The sequence below is a fragment of the Halichoeres trimaculatus genome, unplaced genomic scaffold (assembly GCF_033239565.1).
Source record: "Halichoeres trimaculatus isolate MK-OKI-2021-1 unplaced genomic scaffold, fHalTri1.1 fHalTri1_scaffold_3, whole genome shotgun sequence".
NCBI lineage: Eukaryota > Metazoa > Chordata > Actinopteri > Labriformes > Labridae > Halichoeres > Halichoeres trimaculatus.
Genome location: NW_027437181.1, coordinates 678,421 through 696,719, shown reverse-complemented (window position 1 = coordinate 696,719; position 18,299 = coordinate 678,421). Strand labels below are relative to the sequence as shown.

The 18,299-nt window shown below is 40.5% G+C and overlaps 1 protein-coding gene across 7 annotated transcripts in view; it reads right to left on the bottom strand.

Annotated features, from left to right (window-relative positions):
• Positions 1–572: 572 nt before the first annotated feature.
• myo9aa (myosin IXAa) overlaps positions 573–18,299 on the bottom strand; it is a 145,963-nt gene continuing 128,236 nt past the window's right edge. For 2 of the 7 annotated variants that reach the window (XM_074665794.1, XM_074665798.1), the window contains 18 exons: positions 17,226–17,323; positions 16,967–17,097; positions 15,395–15,615; positions 15,192–15,308; positions 14,879–15,067; positions 13,960–14,010; positions 13,661–13,772; positions 11,228–11,289; positions 10,928–11,120; positions 8,991–9,119; positions 8,790–8,895; positions 8,570–8,701; positions 6,797–6,920; positions 6,622–6,669; positions 4,608–4,628; positions 2,854–3,062; positions 2,628–2,770; positions 573–2,273 (listed from right to left, as the gene is read on the bottom strand). In XM_074665794.1, the coding sequence (XP_074521895.1) occupies positions 1,798–2,273; positions 2,628–2,770; positions 2,854–3,062; positions 4,608–4,628; positions 6,622–6,669; positions 6,797–6,920; positions 8,570–8,701; positions 8,790–8,895; positions 8,991–9,119; positions 10,928–11,120; positions 11,228–11,289; positions 13,661–13,772; positions 13,960–14,010; positions 14,879–15,067; positions 15,192–15,308; positions 15,395–15,615; positions 16,967–17,097; positions 17,226–17,323 (2,562 nt within the window). In that variant the 3' untranslated portion in view covers positions 573–1,797. The remainder of the gene's footprint in view (positions 2,274–2,627; positions 2,771–2,853; positions 3,063–4,607; positions 4,629–6,621; positions 6,670–6,796; positions 6,921–8,569; positions 8,702–8,789; positions 8,896–8,990; positions 9,120–10,927; positions 11,121–11,227; positions 11,290–13,660; positions 13,773–13,959; positions 14,011–14,878; positions 15,068–15,191; positions 15,309–15,394; positions 15,616–16,966; positions 17,098–17,225; positions 17,324–18,299) is intronic. The other 5 variants (XM_074665799.1, XM_074665795.1, XM_074665796.1 and 2 more) reach the window with 4 other exon arrangements.

Genomic DNA, 18,299 nt, shown 5'->3' with positions numbered 1-18,299 from the left:
TAACTGGTGCTAGGCCAGATGTTTCCCACAAGGTGAGGAGGAGGAGGTGAGGATGACGTGCTGGTTCTCAGGTGTGAGCTAAGAAGTGACGACATGGACCTGTCCTTCCATCCATCGTTATTGGGAACGTAAGATCTATCTCCAATAAGATGGACGAGCTAGCTGTGCTAACCCAGCAACAGAGGGAATACCAGAGGGCAGAGTAGCATCATGCTATTCACAGACATGGCTAACAGAGCTAACAGCAGACACCAAGGCCACATGTGAAGAGCTTCACCTGCTGTGAGCAGACAGGATCCAGGAGACAGAGACTGAACAGACTGCTGAAGAAGCTCAGTCCTGGACCCTGTGGAGGTGGAGGCTGGCTGACTGGACAATGATGGACAAGCTGTCAGCATCTATTTTACTATGGAGCTTTTTGCACTCTCTATACACTTACTTACTTTGGTTTTCTTGATTGCTGCTGTGACTTCAATTTCGTTGTACTTGTTACAATGACAATAAAGTTCTAGTCTATTCTACAGCTCGACAAACACAGTCAAAGGAGCGGAGACGGACCGCAGACGTATCTGGTGGATTTGAGGTTGAACCAATGAGGAAGTGACGACCTGTCCGCCTGCTTAACGAATAGCTGAAATAAACATGAGAAATAAAAACAACAGCCGTTCTGGTTTCATCTTCTTGCTTTGTTGCTATTGAGCAAACACTTCTGAGAGGAGGCGGAGTCAGGTATGGAGGCGGGGTTAGGGGCGGGGTCAGGTTGGGGGATGGAGGGTAACAACAGAGTTCAATGAAAGATTCGTCATTTATGCTGTACACATCCTGTACTGTACATTATATTTGTTGTATGGCTGTTAGCAGTGAATGCAGGGCTTTAATACACAAACACACACACACACACACACACACACACACACACACACACACACACACACACACACACACACACACACACACACACACACATTCTTTACAGAGCTGGGATCCCTGTGGCTGGAAACACACCAGCTGATTGGTCCCTTTGATGGCGGTGTTTCCCTTGAGAGGGGAAAGCAGCACAGAAACGTAAAACTCAAGGAGTGGTTTTCTCTTCTTTACACACACACACACACACACACACACACACACACGTAAATCATCCAATCGGTACATCTGTGTCCAAGAAACTCCAAAAAAGAAAAAGATAAATATCTTGAACTCCCCAGCAGAGGCTGGCGTGGGCGTGTTCAGGATTTAAACCTGTACATCAAACGCTACAGAGAGTTTCTGTGTCATAAAATTTATTAAATAAGGGAAATAAAGTTGTAACGGAGAGAAAACCACCGCTAACGCTGATTGTTATGAACTGTAAACTCATAAAGCAGCTAAAGTCGTGAGCGTAAGGTTCGCTGTAACATCCGTCACGCCTGGTTTCTCCGCCTTCACTGCGGCGCCCTGCCTTCGCTCTCCAGCTCCGTAACGTTCCCTGATGCTGAGCGGTCGTCCGCACGTCCCCACGTTCCCTTTTCTCTGTCCTCCTGCTCGCTGCGCCTCCTCTTGGCGTCGGGTAAGAAGCTGCCAAGGCACTGTGAGAGCATGGTGGCAGTTTAGTCCACAGAGGAGGAGCCACGTCCCTGATCCGCGTCCCTCCGTCATCAGCCCGTCAGGAACACGGTCCACGGCACTTAGAGAGACGTCTTCTCAGCAAAGAAAGGCTAAACATGAGAGCTTTGAGGAGAGGAGTCGACGCGCCTCCTCGTGAGAGCTTATATTCCTGACAGGGAGTGGAAAAGGAGTGCTTTGGTGTCCCGGCGTCCTTCATACCATGAACTCGTTGTTACCGTATAAGACCACCTGCTGGGGCACGTCTGAGGGGTCCCTGCTGTGGCCCTCGCCCTCTCTGGAGCGCCTCCTGGTGGAGTGCTTGGCCCCCCTCAGTTTCTGTTTGCCCCTCTCTGGGTTGTAGGTGCCTCTGCTGATGAAGTGCGGCACGTCGTCGCTCAGGACCTCCGGGTCCCCCGTGGGGCTCATTTCCATGCTGTCGGACCGGGACGACTGGGACGTGTTCAGGGGCGGAGCCTGGGCCGAACCTGAGGGAGACTTGTTGTGGAAACGGAAGCGCCGCCCGGTGGCGGATGATGTTGGCTGGAAGTGCGATGAGGAGGAGTAAGAGGAGACGCTGGAGCAGGAGTCCACAGAGTCCACCGAGTCGGGCTGTCTGCGGAGGGCGCGGCGCCGGGGGCTCTGGACGTCAGACCTGCGGGGCCAGGGGGAGGTCACCGCCGGACCTCTCTCTGCGAGGGGACGACAGACAACACGGCAGATTAAACACGACAGATTTAAGACTTCCTGACTGAGAGATGAGCAGAAACAAAGATCAACTACTCGGTAACAAATTCATCTGACAGGAAGTGTCAGAAATTTCACGCTTTTAACCAAAATTAAACTGAACGAGGTAAAAAAATCATCAAATCAGCTGATGCACGGTTTAAGTTTAAAGTCTGTAAAATGTAAAATGTAAAAAAATGACTTCCTGTTATAATTCAGTATTCCTCCCTCATGAATCTGCTCCTCTACGTTGATAACAGTGAGTAAACTTCCCGCTTCCTAAAAAGAGCTCAGGGTTTTTCCCTGACGTGCTGACCCACCAGAGAAGTCTGAAACCGTCCCCTCAGAGTCCACATTGAGGTTTTCGGAGCTGTCGGCGGTACCGATAGACGCCTCTGACTCCAGGGTCTCATCGTCTGAAGCCCGCGGCTCCAGAGCCAGCATCTCGAAGGTCAGCTCCTCCCTGCAGGAGGCAAACGTGTGTCAGTCAGAGAGCAGAGCACGCCATGAGACGCCGCTTCGTGCAGAGAAACAGCGAGCACTTACTTCTCCTTCTGCAGGCTCTCGATCTGCTCCGTCAGCACTCGCTCCTCCTGCTGCATGGCCGCCTGCTGGTGCTCAGAGATCTCTGGGAAAGAGTCGGCTCGCTCCTCGCCGTCGCTCTCTGTGATCACGGCGTCCGGTACGAACGGCAGCCGGGGACTGACGGGAGGCGAGGGCGTGTGGTAGCTCAGCCGCTGGACGTGACCTTTTCCCTGAAACACCAAACAGAGCAGGTGAAGACGCTTCACAGCAGGTAACACTTCACCTGTGCTTTGGTAAAGAGCAACCGACCAATCAGGAACAAGCTGCAGCCACAGAACGAAGTCCAAAACTACCGCAGAGCTACACCAGGAAAACTGAAACTTTATCAAGTGTTTTTAACTTTTTAAAACTTTTTTAAAATAAAAGTTGTCTTATTAGACTGAATCTGAGCCACATTTGATTTATCAGAAAAATGTCTGATTTCAAGTTATTTAAAGACAAAATGAGCTCTGAATTAATGTAACAAGTGTAAAAAAAAATCTGCCAAGAAAAAGAAAAAAATTGTAAAATTTTTTTATTGAAACTTGTTTTTTTTTAAAAATTTTGTTACAACATTCAGACCTCATTTGTCTTTTTTTTCTCTACTATTTATTGTGTCTTTTACCTTCCCGCTGTTTTCAATTATTCTTATTAACTTTTGTTTTAATTGATTGTGTTTTTATTCATTGTGTTTTTTTAATCTTGATTTTAAGCCTGTACAGCACTTTGGCCAACTGCGGTTGTTTTTACAATGTGCTATAGAAATAAAGCTTGACTTTTCCAGAAAGATTTTTCTGGACTGATACGTCGAATGTGTCTCATATCAGGTATAATGAGACAATTTTTGTTTTAAAAAAGTTCAAAACACTTGATAAAATTTCAGCTTTTTGCAGCGTAAATCTCCAAACACAGCTAGGGGCAGACAGAGCACAGTGACACATAAACTTTACCTTTTTTGGCTGCATTAAAATTTATTTTTTCTTTTTAATTCAAAACTTTTTAAGACTTTTTAATGCCACCTTTAATGAAATTTAGAGCTGAAAACACTATAAACATAGGCAGTGGGTGGGGAATCCTACTGTAGTTCAATCCAAATGAGTGTTGTCAAACCAACCCTCAATAAATTAGTGTTTACCCGTAGTTACAGACTGGCTAGCTAGCATGCAGAAAATTCATATCACAGGGATTAAAGCCAAAAAATAATAATTGGACTGAAAATTTTCTCTCTGAAAAAGAAAACAACAGAGTTTTTTTTTATAGTTTTTTTTTATTTTAATTTGAGAAATAAAAGGGACAATTTTCTCTTTTTTGAGCTGGGCTAACAGATATTAGCTTGACTCTTTTTGTTAAAATTGACCATCAGGCCAGTGAATTTTATTGCTATAGAGGGAAACAGATGTAACAGGTGTTCTATATAAATCTCTGAAAAAGTAAGAATATAAAAAAGTCAGTAAAGTTTGGGTGGTTTTTGGGGATTGTCCCCCAGGTAAAAGCTCTGACTGTATCCTACATGGGAAAAAAACATCACCTAGTCCTGCCTTGAAAAAATCATTTCATTTTGTCTTTAAACAAGTTGAAATCAGACATTTTTCTGGACTGATATGTTAAATGTGGCTCATATCAGGTATAATTAGACAGTTTTTATTTTGAAAAAGTTTAAATAACGTCATTTTTTTCAGTGTAAAGCTCTGATCACAGCCAGGGGCAGACAGAGCACAGTGACACACAAACTTTACCTTTTTGGCTGCATTCGGCTGCTTTAGGTTAGGAGCAAAAAAAAGAAACAAAGATCAGATTTTCCTCCTTAATTTATTATCTGTTTACCCATTTTCTACTGTGAGTCAGTTTGTTAAACAGCTGTGTGAAAGTACAGGAGCGTACACTGAAAAAAACTGAACTCTTTTCAAGTGTTTTTGTCTGATTTTCTGTAGAAAATGTTTTAGACTCAATCTGAGCCACATTCACCTGATCAGTCAGAAAAATGTTTCAGTTCAGGTTATCAAGAGACAAAATGAGCTCTGAATTGCTGTAGGGAAAAGTTACTTGTATTAAGATATTATTCTAGTTTAAAGCTAATTTTCCAGCATTTTCTTTCTTGTTAAATAACCTAAAATCAGACATTTTTCTGGACTGGTCAGATAAATGTGACTCATATCAAGTATAATAACACAATTTTAACTTCAAATAAGACAAAAACACTTCATAAGATTACAGTTTTTGTGCAGTGTAGAGATGATGAAGGGGAAATAATGGCTGATCACTTATTGTTGACCAAACTGTTCATGTCAGCATCGCTCAGATTTCTACACAGGGACACAAAAGCCGTGTTTCCACAGCAAACTGTGCCCTCTCGTGGTCGGTGGTGTGTAAGCTGGATGCTGAAAGCTGCAGCTGTTAAACAATAGCGTGACGCCGTAGCAGTGTGACACAGTTTACCCCGCTAATAAATCCAACGAAGAAGAAAAATGTGACACAGTAAACTAAGAGCAACGATGAAGACATGCAGCATTTCGTCCTCTCTGTGATTGGCATGTAGCTCTTTGATACAAAGAACAGTCACCCATACGAAAGGGTCCCAAAAAGTGGGACGGCTCGTCTCGGTTATTTGGGGATCTGTCCCGGGGTAAGTCAGTGGAAACGTCACAAAAAGCGTGCCATACTGAGACGAGCCAAACCGGTCTGCTTGGTGGAAACGCGGTTTAAGAGAGTGACTTGTGGTGATTGTTGCATCATATTTAACCAGCAGATTATATTCCCAGCCACAAAAGGAAATGTTTAGCCGCGTTTCCACCAAGCAGACCAGCTCGGTTTGTCTCGGTACAGCACGCTTTTTGCGGCGCGTTTTTCTCTTTGTTGGATTTATTAGCGGGGTAAATTGTGTCACACTGCTACGGCGTCGCGCTATTGTTTAACAGCTGCGGATTTCAGCATCCAGCTTAAGCTGCATTTCCACCAAGCAGTACGGGTCGGTTCAGTACGGTTTGGGACAGTTAAGTCTGATCCTGTTTGTGTTTCCACAGCAAACTGTGTCCTCTCATGGTGGGCGGCGTGTAAGCAGGATGCTGGAAGCCACAGCTGGTAAACAATAGCGCGACGCCGTAGCAGCTTACCCCGCGACTAAATCCAACAAAGAAGAAAACGCGACACAGTAAACAAAGAGCACGGATGGAAGACATGCAGCATTTCGTCCTCTCTGTGATTTTCATGAAACTCTCTGTTACAAAGTGCAATCAAGCTTCGTTTCAGAGAAGTCTGTGAGCCGCCAGGAGACATGCAGCCGCTGTCGGGGTAAGTGACGATTCTTTTGACCAATCAACCGTCTGCAGTGTGTTGCTCCACCTCCTGAGAGCGGATCGGTTCAGTCTGGCACCCATACGAAAGGGTCCCAAAAAAGTGGGACGGCTTGTCTCGGTTTTTAGGGATCCGTCCCGGGATGAGTCAGTGGAAACGCCGCTAAAAGCGCACCGTACCGAGACGAACCGACCCGGACTGCTTGGTGGAAACGCGGCTTTTGATTTTATTAACAAAAAAAAAAAATCACTGCTGATTTTTTTGTAGTCGGTAAAGGACGGATGACTGACACTGAGACTAAAACAGAAACAGTGTAAGTGCAGAGATGACTCGTGCTCTGGGGATGGACGGATGAGACTGAGCAGTGATCTCCACGACAACAACACCACCACTGGATGGAGGGTTAGGGATGCAGTTTGTGGTGTGTGTGTGTGTGTGTGTGTGTGTGTGTGTACCTACCATGGTGCGCACTATGCTCATAAACCTAACAGCTATTATTGCAGGTTTCTGAGTGAAGGAGAGGACAGGTTAGAGGGAGCAGCACGGAGGAGGAGGAGAGGAGGAGTTTTATCACCACAGTGACCTAACAGCTGCTGGGTTAGTCATACATGTCAGTCCCATCATGTGACCTCACCATGGACCGTCTGATGAGCGTCAGCCGGCACTTTGCTTTATTCTCAGCGAACTCCAGGCTGCTGATGTCCTTTAGTCGCACTTTGTATTTGTTCATCTGCTCACAGATGATGAGCTCCACACACCTGAGGAGGAGGAAGAGCATCAGCAGCTGTTAGCGTGGAGCTACTGAAACAACAACAACACCATGTGAGACTGGTTTCTGATATCACTGGCTGTTCATTACTTCCTGTTTCAGACGTAAAGGAAACAACGGTCTGAATCTGTTTCCAAACAGAGCCAGAGAAACAAATCAAACATTACATTTCACGGGTTACGCTGTGATGATAACAAACTAAATCAGCTTCACTTGACTCTGATATTTCCCTCACATTCTTCTGTTAGCAAACGCTCATCTCACTGCCTGAATCAATCTTAATAAATTAGATCCTAATAGCCTTAAAGAGTTCAGTTCCTCAGCCCACATGACTCAGATTAATCTGAATCAAACTTCCTCATCATGTGCAACCTCCAAAAAACGCCAGGATTCTTCGTATGAACATTGATCCCAGTGAAATAAGTATTGACAATTCAACTTTTTCCTCATTGTCTTTAAATCTGGAATATTCTTTGGTGCCCTCTGGTGAACCCTTTTCTTTACTTCTTTCCACAAATGTTCAGTTGGATTGAAGTCAGGTGATTGACTAGGCCGTTCTAACAGATTGATTTTCTTTTTCTGAAACCATTTGAGAGTCAACTTTGCCGTGTGCTTTGGATGGTTGTCCTGCTGGAAGGTCCAGCCACGTCTCATCTTCATCATCCTGGTGGATGGCAGCAGATTCAGATCAAGAATTTCCCCATACATGGCTCCATTCATTGCTCCGTCAGTTAGATGAAGTTTGCCAACACCATGAGATGAGAAACAACCCCATGCCATGATGCTTCCACCTCCAAACTTCACTGTTGGTGTCGTGTTTTTTGGCTGATGTGCAGAGCCATTTCTCCTCCAAACATGGTCTGTAGTATGACAGCCCAAAAGTTCAGTTTTGGTCTCATCTGACCAGACAACATTCTCCCAGTATTCTACAGGCTTGTCAAGATGCTGTTTAGCAAACTTTAAACCAGCTTCAACATGCCTTTTCTTGAGGAATGGAGTCTTGTGGGCTGAGCGTCCATAGAGGCCATGATGGTGGAGTGCATTGCCTATTGTTTTCTCTGTAACAATTGTACCTGCTGCCTCCAAGTCTTTCTGGAGCACTTTCAGGGTGGTCCTTGGCTGGTTGAGTCCTCTTCTGACTATCTTTCTGACTCCCTGGTCAGAAATCTTCAAGGAGCTCCTGTGCGTGGCCTGTTGATGGTAAGGTGGTGCTTCTTCCACTTGTGAATAATGGCCCCAACGGTGCTGACTGGAATATTCAGGTGCTTTGATATAAGTCTGTAACCAGGTCCATTCTGATGCTGAGCAACAATCAGGTTGTGAATGTCTTCAGAGAGCTCTTTGCCTTTACCCATCATGAGGTGTGAGCTATTTACCTGCTAGCTACAGATTTCAGGTGGTATGGTGCATTTCCTGTCCAAAGTATTCAGCCTTTCCATGGTGTGTTCAATACTTTTTTCCTGTGTTATCGTACTTAATTCACCATAATCATTATTTATGGACCTGAACGTTGAGATTTCTTTTCATGTGTGGATTATTTGAGTTAATACCAATGTCTGGGAGAAATCTGGTTTGAATTGAAGAAAAAAGTTGACACGTTCAGTACTTATTTTCCCCGCTGTATATCTAAACCCTTACGCGGTGGTCTTGCTGATGTCTTGGACGCTCTGCAGCGGATCGATGGTGTCCGGGCAGCGCAGGATACAGGGAGCAAAGACTATGGCCAGGGCGTTTGCTGACATGCGGTTTGTGTCCTCCTGTAAGGCGATCCTGAAAAGAGTCAGAGTTTGAGAGTTTTATCAGGAAGTGTTGTAATATCCTCACCTTACTCTGAGATCACCATCTGACTCCTCATTACCTGACCAGGTGGAATATGAGGCGCTCCAGCGTGTTGAGGTGAGTTCTGCTGAGCTGGTCGATGACGGAGTAAACTCCTCTGATCGCCTCTTTTTTATCCTGCAGAGCTGCAGAAACATTTCCACCACGTCGAGATGGTTAGAGATAAAAAATGAATATTTCACCGCTCTCTGTATCACACTGTCAGTTTGTGACCACCTACCCATGGCGCGGATAAACTCCTCGTAGAGTTCAAAGGTCATGAGGGGGTTGGGCAGCTCCCTCAGCCACTGCTTGAAGACGCTCCCGATGACGTGGATGTTGTAGTCGTCCAGGTTGGTGCTCTCCACGTCTGTTTGGTCACAGAACGACAAAGAGACAGCGTTAAGTGATCACATTAAAACTATCAGCTTCAGTCAGTGAAGAAGGGCCTTTAATCATGGTTTTATGGCCAGCAGGGGGCGACATCATCAGCAGCAAATAATAAAACATAAAGTTGGATTTTGTCTAACCAGGTAGAAAAAGTTTCCTACACCCAGACAAAGGTTTAACTTTGGTTTTTAAAGGTTAAAAGCAACACAATTAAAGATCCTGTGAGGAACTTTCGGCTTGTGATGATTTTAGCGCCCCCCTGTGGATAAAAATGCACATGTCACTCTTGCTGATTTTTCCCTCTCATGTGACAGAGGAGCTCTCTGAAGAAAACCCATCATGAAAATCTTTGTCCTGAGGTGTTACGGCCAATCCCAGCTCTCCGTTTACATCGCTGAAATGCTAACTTTGTTTTATTTTAGCTTTAATTTTTTTCTTTCAAAGTAATTGTCATTTAAATCTGTTATAATGTTTTTTTATTTTTCTAATCTTTCCTTTGTTTGGTGGTGGTTTTTTAAGTTTATATTTTTTTTTCTTTCCATTCCTCATTTCTCTGTAACTCTTCTTTTACTTCTTCTCTTTTATTTCTCTTACTGTTTGTTTCATTTTGAACAGCATTTTGTAACATTGCTTTTGAAAAGTGTTATATAAATAAAGTTTATTATTTGTACAATAATCAAGCCCTTGGTTGGGTTAGGTCAGGGGTCTGCATACCTTTGTTTTCAAAGGAGCCATTTTTCCTCAGCTCACCTGGGTTAAAGTCATTCAGGAGCCAAAAAAACGACTTTATCTTCACAGTTAAAACAATAAAGTGTATAAAATTCTAAACATACTTAAAATCTAGTGAATAACTATCCAAACCATAATTTTTTTTAATTTATGACATTGTACATTTGATGTCTTAGTTTTGTATTTTTTTATAACTTTGCAAAATAAATAAATAAATAAATAAATTTGGAAAATGTACAAGTTTTAAAAAAATTATTGAAAGTTAAAAATTGTAAAAAAAAAAATAAAAAATGAATGTGTGGAAGTTAAAAAAAAAGCCATAATCATGAAATCAATTTTTTTGGAACAAAATGAAATCTTTATTATTTCAAAAATTAAAAAAATAAATGAATAAAAAAAATAAAATTGCAAATATTTGAAAAATTATATATTTTTTTAAAAAATGTCAAAAAATTGGAATTCAGAAATTTAAAAAAATAAATCCTCAAAAATTAAAGGTCTAAAATTTTCAAAATTTTTAAAATTTTGAATTAAAAAAAAAGTCTGTTTGCTGTGAATGTGTAGCCCTGATCAGACATCAGTTTATCGTCACTTTATAAATATGTGTTCACTTTGGAAGAAGAAGAAACAGTCGCTCTGACTATTACGACCTCAGCGTTACTAAAGATGTTAAAGACAAATATAAACGAAACAATAACTACTAATGCTGATTTCTGGTTTGCTAAAGTCAGAAAAAGGTGTCTGTGTTAACTCCAGTCTGTTTCATGAACATCTTAAAAATCCTCACAGGAGCTTTAAAGCACCGTGTTGGTATTTTTCCAAATGAGGATCCAGCCTGGATCAAAATCAACAACAAATCAGGGTTTGTTAAATGTGTGGCTGCTGACAGCTAACAAACAGCTGCTAAAACAGCAGAAATAAAGACCAGAGTCTGGTTTCCAACGTTTGCCCAAACATGGTCACTTCTGGTCTCAGAAAAACAAAAAAGAGCCAAACAAAGCGCCAACAGTAAAACTTAAAAACCAAGCTAATGAGCCCAGGATGAGTTCTTGTTCTCACCTGTGTCCAGTCCCATCTTCAGCTCTTTTATTTTGTTGGTGGACCCAGACTTCCTGTATATCCCCTCTGTGTAGAGGCCGTGCATCTCTATGTAGTTGATGAGCTTCTCCACCACCAGCGGCACCGTGCGCTCGTCGTTGGTCAGACGAGAAACTTCCACCGCGAACTGTCTGGAGGAAAGTTCTGGATCAAACTGTAAAACATGTTTTCCTGTTAGACTCAGAAACCAGCTGCTGCACTCAGACCCACACTAACACAATCAATGTCATGGGATGTTACTGAGCAACATGGCCGCCTCACCTTCTTGCTGCACTTGGTGGTGGTCTTCTGGCAGCACTTCCTGTGGCAGGCGTAGCGGCACACTGGATAAACACAACCAGAGAAATCAAAGAGGTCACTTCCATTCTCCACAGACAGGCAGTGCCTCCTCATCATTCACAGATCGTCAGGACGGGAGACAAGCTGAAGGCTACTGCGCTGGCTGACGAGGAGGAAACATCCTGCGTGGACCCAGGGGACAGACTGTCTGCAGACGCAGCCTCAGACCCCATGAGTCCAGTTGAAAACAATCTGATTAGAGGAGGAGGAGGCGGGGCCAGCTCTCAGGCTGAAAACAGCTCAGCGTGACGAGAGGAAACCAAGAGCGTGCAGAGATACAGCACTTTGTTTTTGATGACGCAAGAACAAGTGAAAACATCTTTTAACTGTTGATTTAAAGTTAGATAAAGTGTATTTAGACTGCATTCATTTCAATGGGCTGTTCCTCAGCGGTACAGTGTTCGCTGCAGGGGACACTCAGACATGAAATCTTACAAAAAGAGTTATTTTTTAAAAGTTTTTACCCTTTATATGGCATGCTCTGTAAACTGTTAAGTCCATCAAGTATTATCCATGTGTTTTTGAAAAAAAAAAAAAGTGATAAAATATTTCAAAAATAACTCTTTTTTTTCATAACTGGCCAGTTTGGTACAGTGTTGCTTCAAAGCAACAAACACAGAAAAATGAAATGTGAAAAATACATATTTTTAAAAAGTTTTTTGGATTGTTTAACTGATCTATTTTAAGACAAAAAAACACTCAAAACTTTTTTTTTAACTGGCATCACTATGCAGACCATAGAGGGTTTAGTTTTAGCTCCATAAACACGTTAGGGCTGCTTCTAATCTTTATCTTAGTGAATTAATTTAACGATCATTGTATCTTTTTGCTGACTGATCATTTGGAATAAAATTGACATGAGTTTGAAGAGCTGACCGTGATTACTACATGATTTATACTATTGTACGGTGGCCCTAAAGTGCAAAACACAAAAACATAAAAACAAAAAATAGGTTTTCTGCAGATTTAAGTGAGTCAAATTTAAAACTTTTTAATGCCACCTTGAATGAAACTTAAGGCTGAAAACGCTATAAACACAGGCAGTGGTTGGAGGATGTTACTGTAGTTCAATCAAACCCTCAATAACTTTGCAATTGCCCGTAGCTAGACTGGCTAAGGCAGATAATTTATATCACAGGGATTAAAGCCAAAAAATAATAATTGGACTGAAAATTTTATTCCCTAAAAAAGAAAACAACAGAGTTTCTTTTTATTTTAGGAATACGACTGACAAGTTTCTCTTTTTTGAGCTAGGCTAACAGTTATTAGCTTGCCTCTTTTTAACAAATATGACCTACAGTCAAGAAAATTTTATTGCAACAGAGAAAAACATATGCAACAGATGTTCTTTATAAAACTTTTAAGAAGTTAAAATATCAAAAAGTCAAAACAGTTTGGGAGGTTTGGGGAAAAAGTCCTCCAGATAACACTTCTGACTGCAGCCTGCATGGGAAGAAAAAAACAAAAACCATTAACTTGTCCTGCCCCCCAAAAATTTAAGACCTCTGGGTAATGTATTTAAGACTAGCATACAACATTTTTAATGGATTTAAGACATTTTAAGACTTTTTAAGGATGTGCGGACACCCTGAATAAGAGAATATAGCTCAACATTGTCTGATAGAATAAACTGATCACTTTGTAAAGCCTTTTATTTTGAAATCAACAGGAAATGAGGCTTTTTCTTCCAGTCACAAAGAAAAAGACAGGAGCAGATCCTCAGCAATGACTCTAGTTGCTTGTGTCTGTTCCCTTTTCTATCGATGTGTTTTAAGTTTTTATTGCCAAGGTCATTTTTCAATTTTGCATTCTTCTTTTTTGTTACTTCCAACATTTTCTTTTTTTCTTTCTTCTGTTGTAAGTTGTCTTTTTATTTTCATCATCTCTTCTTTGTTGCTGTGTTCTCTTTTTTTATTGTCAAGTTGTGATTTCTCTTGTTGCGTATTGTTTTTTGTTCTTTCACTCTTTTTTTTCCCTCTTGTTGCATTTTGCACTTCAGGGCCACCATACAAATCGGCCAGAGTATAACTAAATGTTGATGATGAAGTGGGCTCAGTCGTAAAGCCTCCTTTGATGAGTTACAGTGTAAAAACATTTCCAGCAGAGTTTTCTTTCATCTTTTAAATCCCTGGGAAGTCCATCTCTGGTTTTTGGGATAAAAAGGATCATCTTTTTTTTCTTTGTGATCTTCTGACACGTTTGTTTGACATTTCACTGATAACTTTTTGATTTATGGGTAGAAAACAAACCAGTTTCAGGAGCTTAAACTGATTAAACAGCTGAGCCAATTCCCTCGACACGTTCCTGAAATTTCACATTTAGAGTAATTCGTTCTGATGTGTTAAACACACTCACGTTTACAGACACAGGCCCGGTCCATCATCCAGATGAGCGAGGAGCAGTATTCACAGTACGTGGGGATGCTGTACTGGGTCGACTTGAAGATGTGGCCGTTGTGTTCCTCCACCTGCAGGGGGCAGCAGAGCGCAGGTTCATAGAGAGGTCACATGTTCCTTCATTTCTGTCTGTTTCTTTAAATCCTGAAAGCTTTTCTATTCAGGTCACTGATTCATATTCATATTTTTTTTTAGAAAAAGCAGCCTAAAATAAAAGTGAAGAGGAGGGAACGTTTGAGGGAGAAAGAGTCGACTCACGATGTCTGTGTCCTTTTTCCTCCGTTTCTTGCGTTCAGGTTTTGGTGCCGGCTGCAGGAAGAGAAGAAGAAAAAACAAAGATTTTATTTCCAGGAATCACAAAATCCACTTTATCTTCACAATACAGACAAAAATACATTACAATACAAAAAATATTGAAAGTTAAAAATAAAAAAAAAAAACAAAACAAAACAAAAAAGAAAAAATGAATGTGGGGAAGTTCAAAAAAGCCATAATCATGAAATCAAATTTTTTTGGAACAAAATGAAATCTTTTATTATTTCAAAAATAAAAAAAAATAAATGAATAAAAAAGAATTAAATTGAAAATATTTGAAAAATTATAATTTAAAAAAAATGTCAAAAAATTGGAATTTAGAAACTTAAAAAAAAATCCCTAAAAATTCAAAGTCTAAAATTTTTAATTAAAAAAATGGTGTTTTGAAGTTTTGAAAAACTATTGAAAGTTAAGAATTGAAAAAAAAAGATTGTTTAGAAGTTAAAAAAAAAACCCAAATTATGAAATATTTTTTGGAACAAAATAAAATATTCTATTATTTTAGAAATTAGAAAAATAAAAAAATAAAAAATATAAATTTCAAATATTTGAAAAATTATCATTTTTACTTTAAAATATATTAAAAAAATGAAATTAGAAAGATTTGAAAAAAAAAAAAATTTTTCAAAAAAAGTCGGTTTGCTGTGAACGTGTAGAACTGATCTGACGTCAGTTTATCACCACTTTGTAAAAACGTGTTTGCTTTGGAAGAAGAAGAAACATTCGCTCTGACCACGACCACACATTACAAATCTATAAAGCAATATTAATATGAGGTAAACTCGAATGGATGAAGACTTTAAACGTCGTCTAACAGCTCAGGCCTCGTATTGTGACCTCAGGGTGTCGACGCGTGCGTCACCTTGCTGAGCGAGCTGTCCAGAGGCTTGTACTCCGTCATGAACTCGTCCAGGAAAACTTTGAAGGTGTTGACCCAGACTTTGACGGGAGACTCCCTCCAGTCCCTCTGCTCCTGTCTCATGGTTTTCTCCAGGATGTGCTCGAACAGAGCGTACAGGTCTTTGTAGCGGATGCTTTTACCGTCGTCCATCTGAGAGGAGGACATGGAGGTCAGAGAGGAGGAGGAGTTAATCTGTCTGCGCTGTAATGAACGCTCTCAGATTAAAGGATGACATAGAGTGGTATAGATAGAGAAACGTTTGATGGAGACGTACAGCGAGCGCCGTGGAGTACGAGTTGAAGATGTTCAGGCGGAATTCCTTCAGAGCCTTTTTGAAGACCACGTCCACCATGGTGTCCTTCTTACTGTCCTCTGTGTCCAGGTCGTTGATCTGAAACGAGACAGAAATCGTCTCAGGATGGAAACAGACTCCTGTGGCTCTTTATCGAGCAGTGAAACCGTCCCGTCGGGCCGTACCTTCTTCATCAGGAAGTCGTTCATGCTCCTGTAGTCGTTGGTGCAGGTCAGGATCTGCAGCGAGTCGTTCTGCCACTGAGCCGGCTCCAGAGCCACGCTGCTGATCTTCACGCTGCGCCGCCGCTTCACCTTCGGGGACGGCTCCTTGTTCTCCTTCAGGTCCCTGGACCCCCGGTCTAACGCCAGGTCAGGACTGCAGGGGGGCGACATGTTTTCCTGACCTGTGGGGGGGAGGGGGATCCAGTCAGGGACTCGTACAAGACCAGCAGAAACAGAAGCACCTCAACACCTGAAGGCACCGTGAGTTTAACACCTGATCATGAACAATCAGAGCTTTAAACGAGCAGATTTAGGGGTGTTGGTGTAGACTGGCAGTCTATTCTACAGGCCCCAGAGGAAAGTCTGGGTTCAGTTAAAGTCTGGGTTCAGGTTGAGTCTGGGCCACTAGAACGATTAACTTAAGAAAAATACAGTCATGGTGATATTTTTCCACTAATTTTGAATCTAGAGAAATATTTTAAAGGAAACCATGAAGAGGGAGGGTGTTGTTTTTTCCCCATATTTTATTTGCACTTTATCCTTCTTTTCTTTTCTTTTCTTTTCCTACTCTTTCTTTTTTGTTTTCCCCTTTTTATTGTCTTGGGGGTGGGGGAAAGGATGTGGGTTAAAAAGAAACACTGTAAAAATCCTCTCATTACTGATAATTTATCAGGACAGTGATTTCTGTTATCTTGTATTTAGTTTAATTGGAAATGAAAGTGTGTTCTCTACAAAAATGAATAAATAAATAAATAGATAAATGAATAAATAAAACCAAACGAAAAAATAAAAGAAAAGAAAACTAAATTAAATTAAGTTAAATTAAATTAAATTACATTACATTAAGTAAAATTAGATTAGATTGAATTAAATTGAATTAAATTAAATTAAAATAAATTAAATTGGGGGTGGGGAGAAAGGATCTGGGTTAAAAAGAAAAACTGTAAAAATCATCTCATCACTGATATTGTATCAGGATCGACATTTCTGTTGTCTTGTATTTCGTTTTATTGGGAATAAAAATGTTTTCCCCACAAAATAAATAAATACATGAATAAATGAATAAATAGATAAATACATAACAAAATCAAATAAAATAAAATAAAACAAAAAAAAACAAAAAAACAAAAAAACAAAACAAAAAATAAAATAAATCAAATTTAATTAAAAAAATAAAAATAAAAAAAATAAACAAAACAAAACAAAACAAAACAAAACAAAACAAAACAAATGAAAAATAAAAATAAATCAAATTAAATTAAAAATAAATAAATAAATAAATAAATAAATAAATAAATAGATAAATAAATAAAATAAAATAAAATAAAAAAAAAAAAAAATAAAATATAACAAATTAAATTAAAATAATCTCTACAACCACAAAAAAAAGTCTGGGTTCAGTTTAAGCCTGAACACATCGCTCCTCACTCCTGCTCTGTGGCCTGCTCCTTCTACTCGCCCATCCTCTGGATAAAGGATTAAAAAGCCAAACAAAGCCTAAAAAATGATCATATTTTGATTTTGATAACCTACCCTCTCCCAGCAGCGGTCCCGTGTCTCCGTATTCCCCGTCCATCGAATCGGCGCCACAGATCAGCTTCTCTCTGGATGTCTTCTTCTCCCCGTACTTCGTCTTTCCCCAGAAACGCATCTTACCTCGAACCCTGATCAGAAACACAGAAAACAGACGGAAAAAGTGGATCAGCTGTTACATTTGTGATCAAAATGTGAAGCTTAAACTGTCACTTATCATTTCTTTTTCCAAACAAAGACGGACTGAGGTGAAACAAACCTCCCGTCCTGCAGATTCTTGCGCATGGAGTCAGATTTGCCCAGATCTCCTGACGACATGGCTTTCTGGATTTTCTGCGTCTCCTCGGGGCTCACAGGCTGAAACATCAGGTCAGAAAATGTGTCAAAACATGGTCTAAGAGACTTCATGTGTCTACATCACTCTGAGGAGAAACCAGCAGATGGCAGCATCACAACACGGAGCTGCACTCAGGGAAAGGTTTGTTTTCCAGAGGAGGAAACTGCTCAGAGAAAAAGTCTGTTAAGAGACGAAGAAAGTGTTTTTTCTCAGGAGGTTTGAGCGGGGACCACTGCGTCCTGACAGGAGAGAAATGAGCGTGCAGACAGCGTTAATGAGGAGGTGATAATTAAGGAGAAGAGTCCCTGTTAGAGCTGTGAGCCAGAAAGAAAAGAAACTTTGTTAGTGCTTAACATTCCCAGGGTTAACACATTTCAACGTCCGTAGGGCATTAATATGATTTTATCGACTAACTGATCAATTTCTCCTGTGAATTTTCTCAGTAGTTTAACAGATTTTTGGGTCAAAACATTAACTTCAGTTTAAAAATGAATAAATATGAAATTAGTCACTGGATCTGAATATTTCTGGGTGTAAATAAAGAGAAATAAGTAAAAAAATGCACATCATGTGATGTTGATGTACTGTTTTATTAAATGCTATTGACTCAAGTAGGCCATCTAGTGTCTCAAAGTGGTTACTGCAGTATTCTAAGTTGTTGGAACCTTAACTTGTGAGTATTTTGACATTTGGAGATCTCAGTACTTTTTAACAAAGACTAACTGTGAAATTTTCTGTGATGAAAGATGAAATTTTAATCTAAAGAAGAAGTTTTACTGATGTATGCTAACCGCTAGCATATTAATGCAATTTCCCATTTACATTAGCATCAAGCTAACTCTATTTTGTTTTAATTGTTTTTGGTAAATAAGGAGATTTAAACCATTTTGGGAGTAATGAACATTTCTTTGTGAGCTCAGTTCTTCAGTAAAATTTCAAGTTGAAAATCCTGAATCAGAGTTTTCTTGAGAAGCGTTAGCTAACTGCTAAACTAAG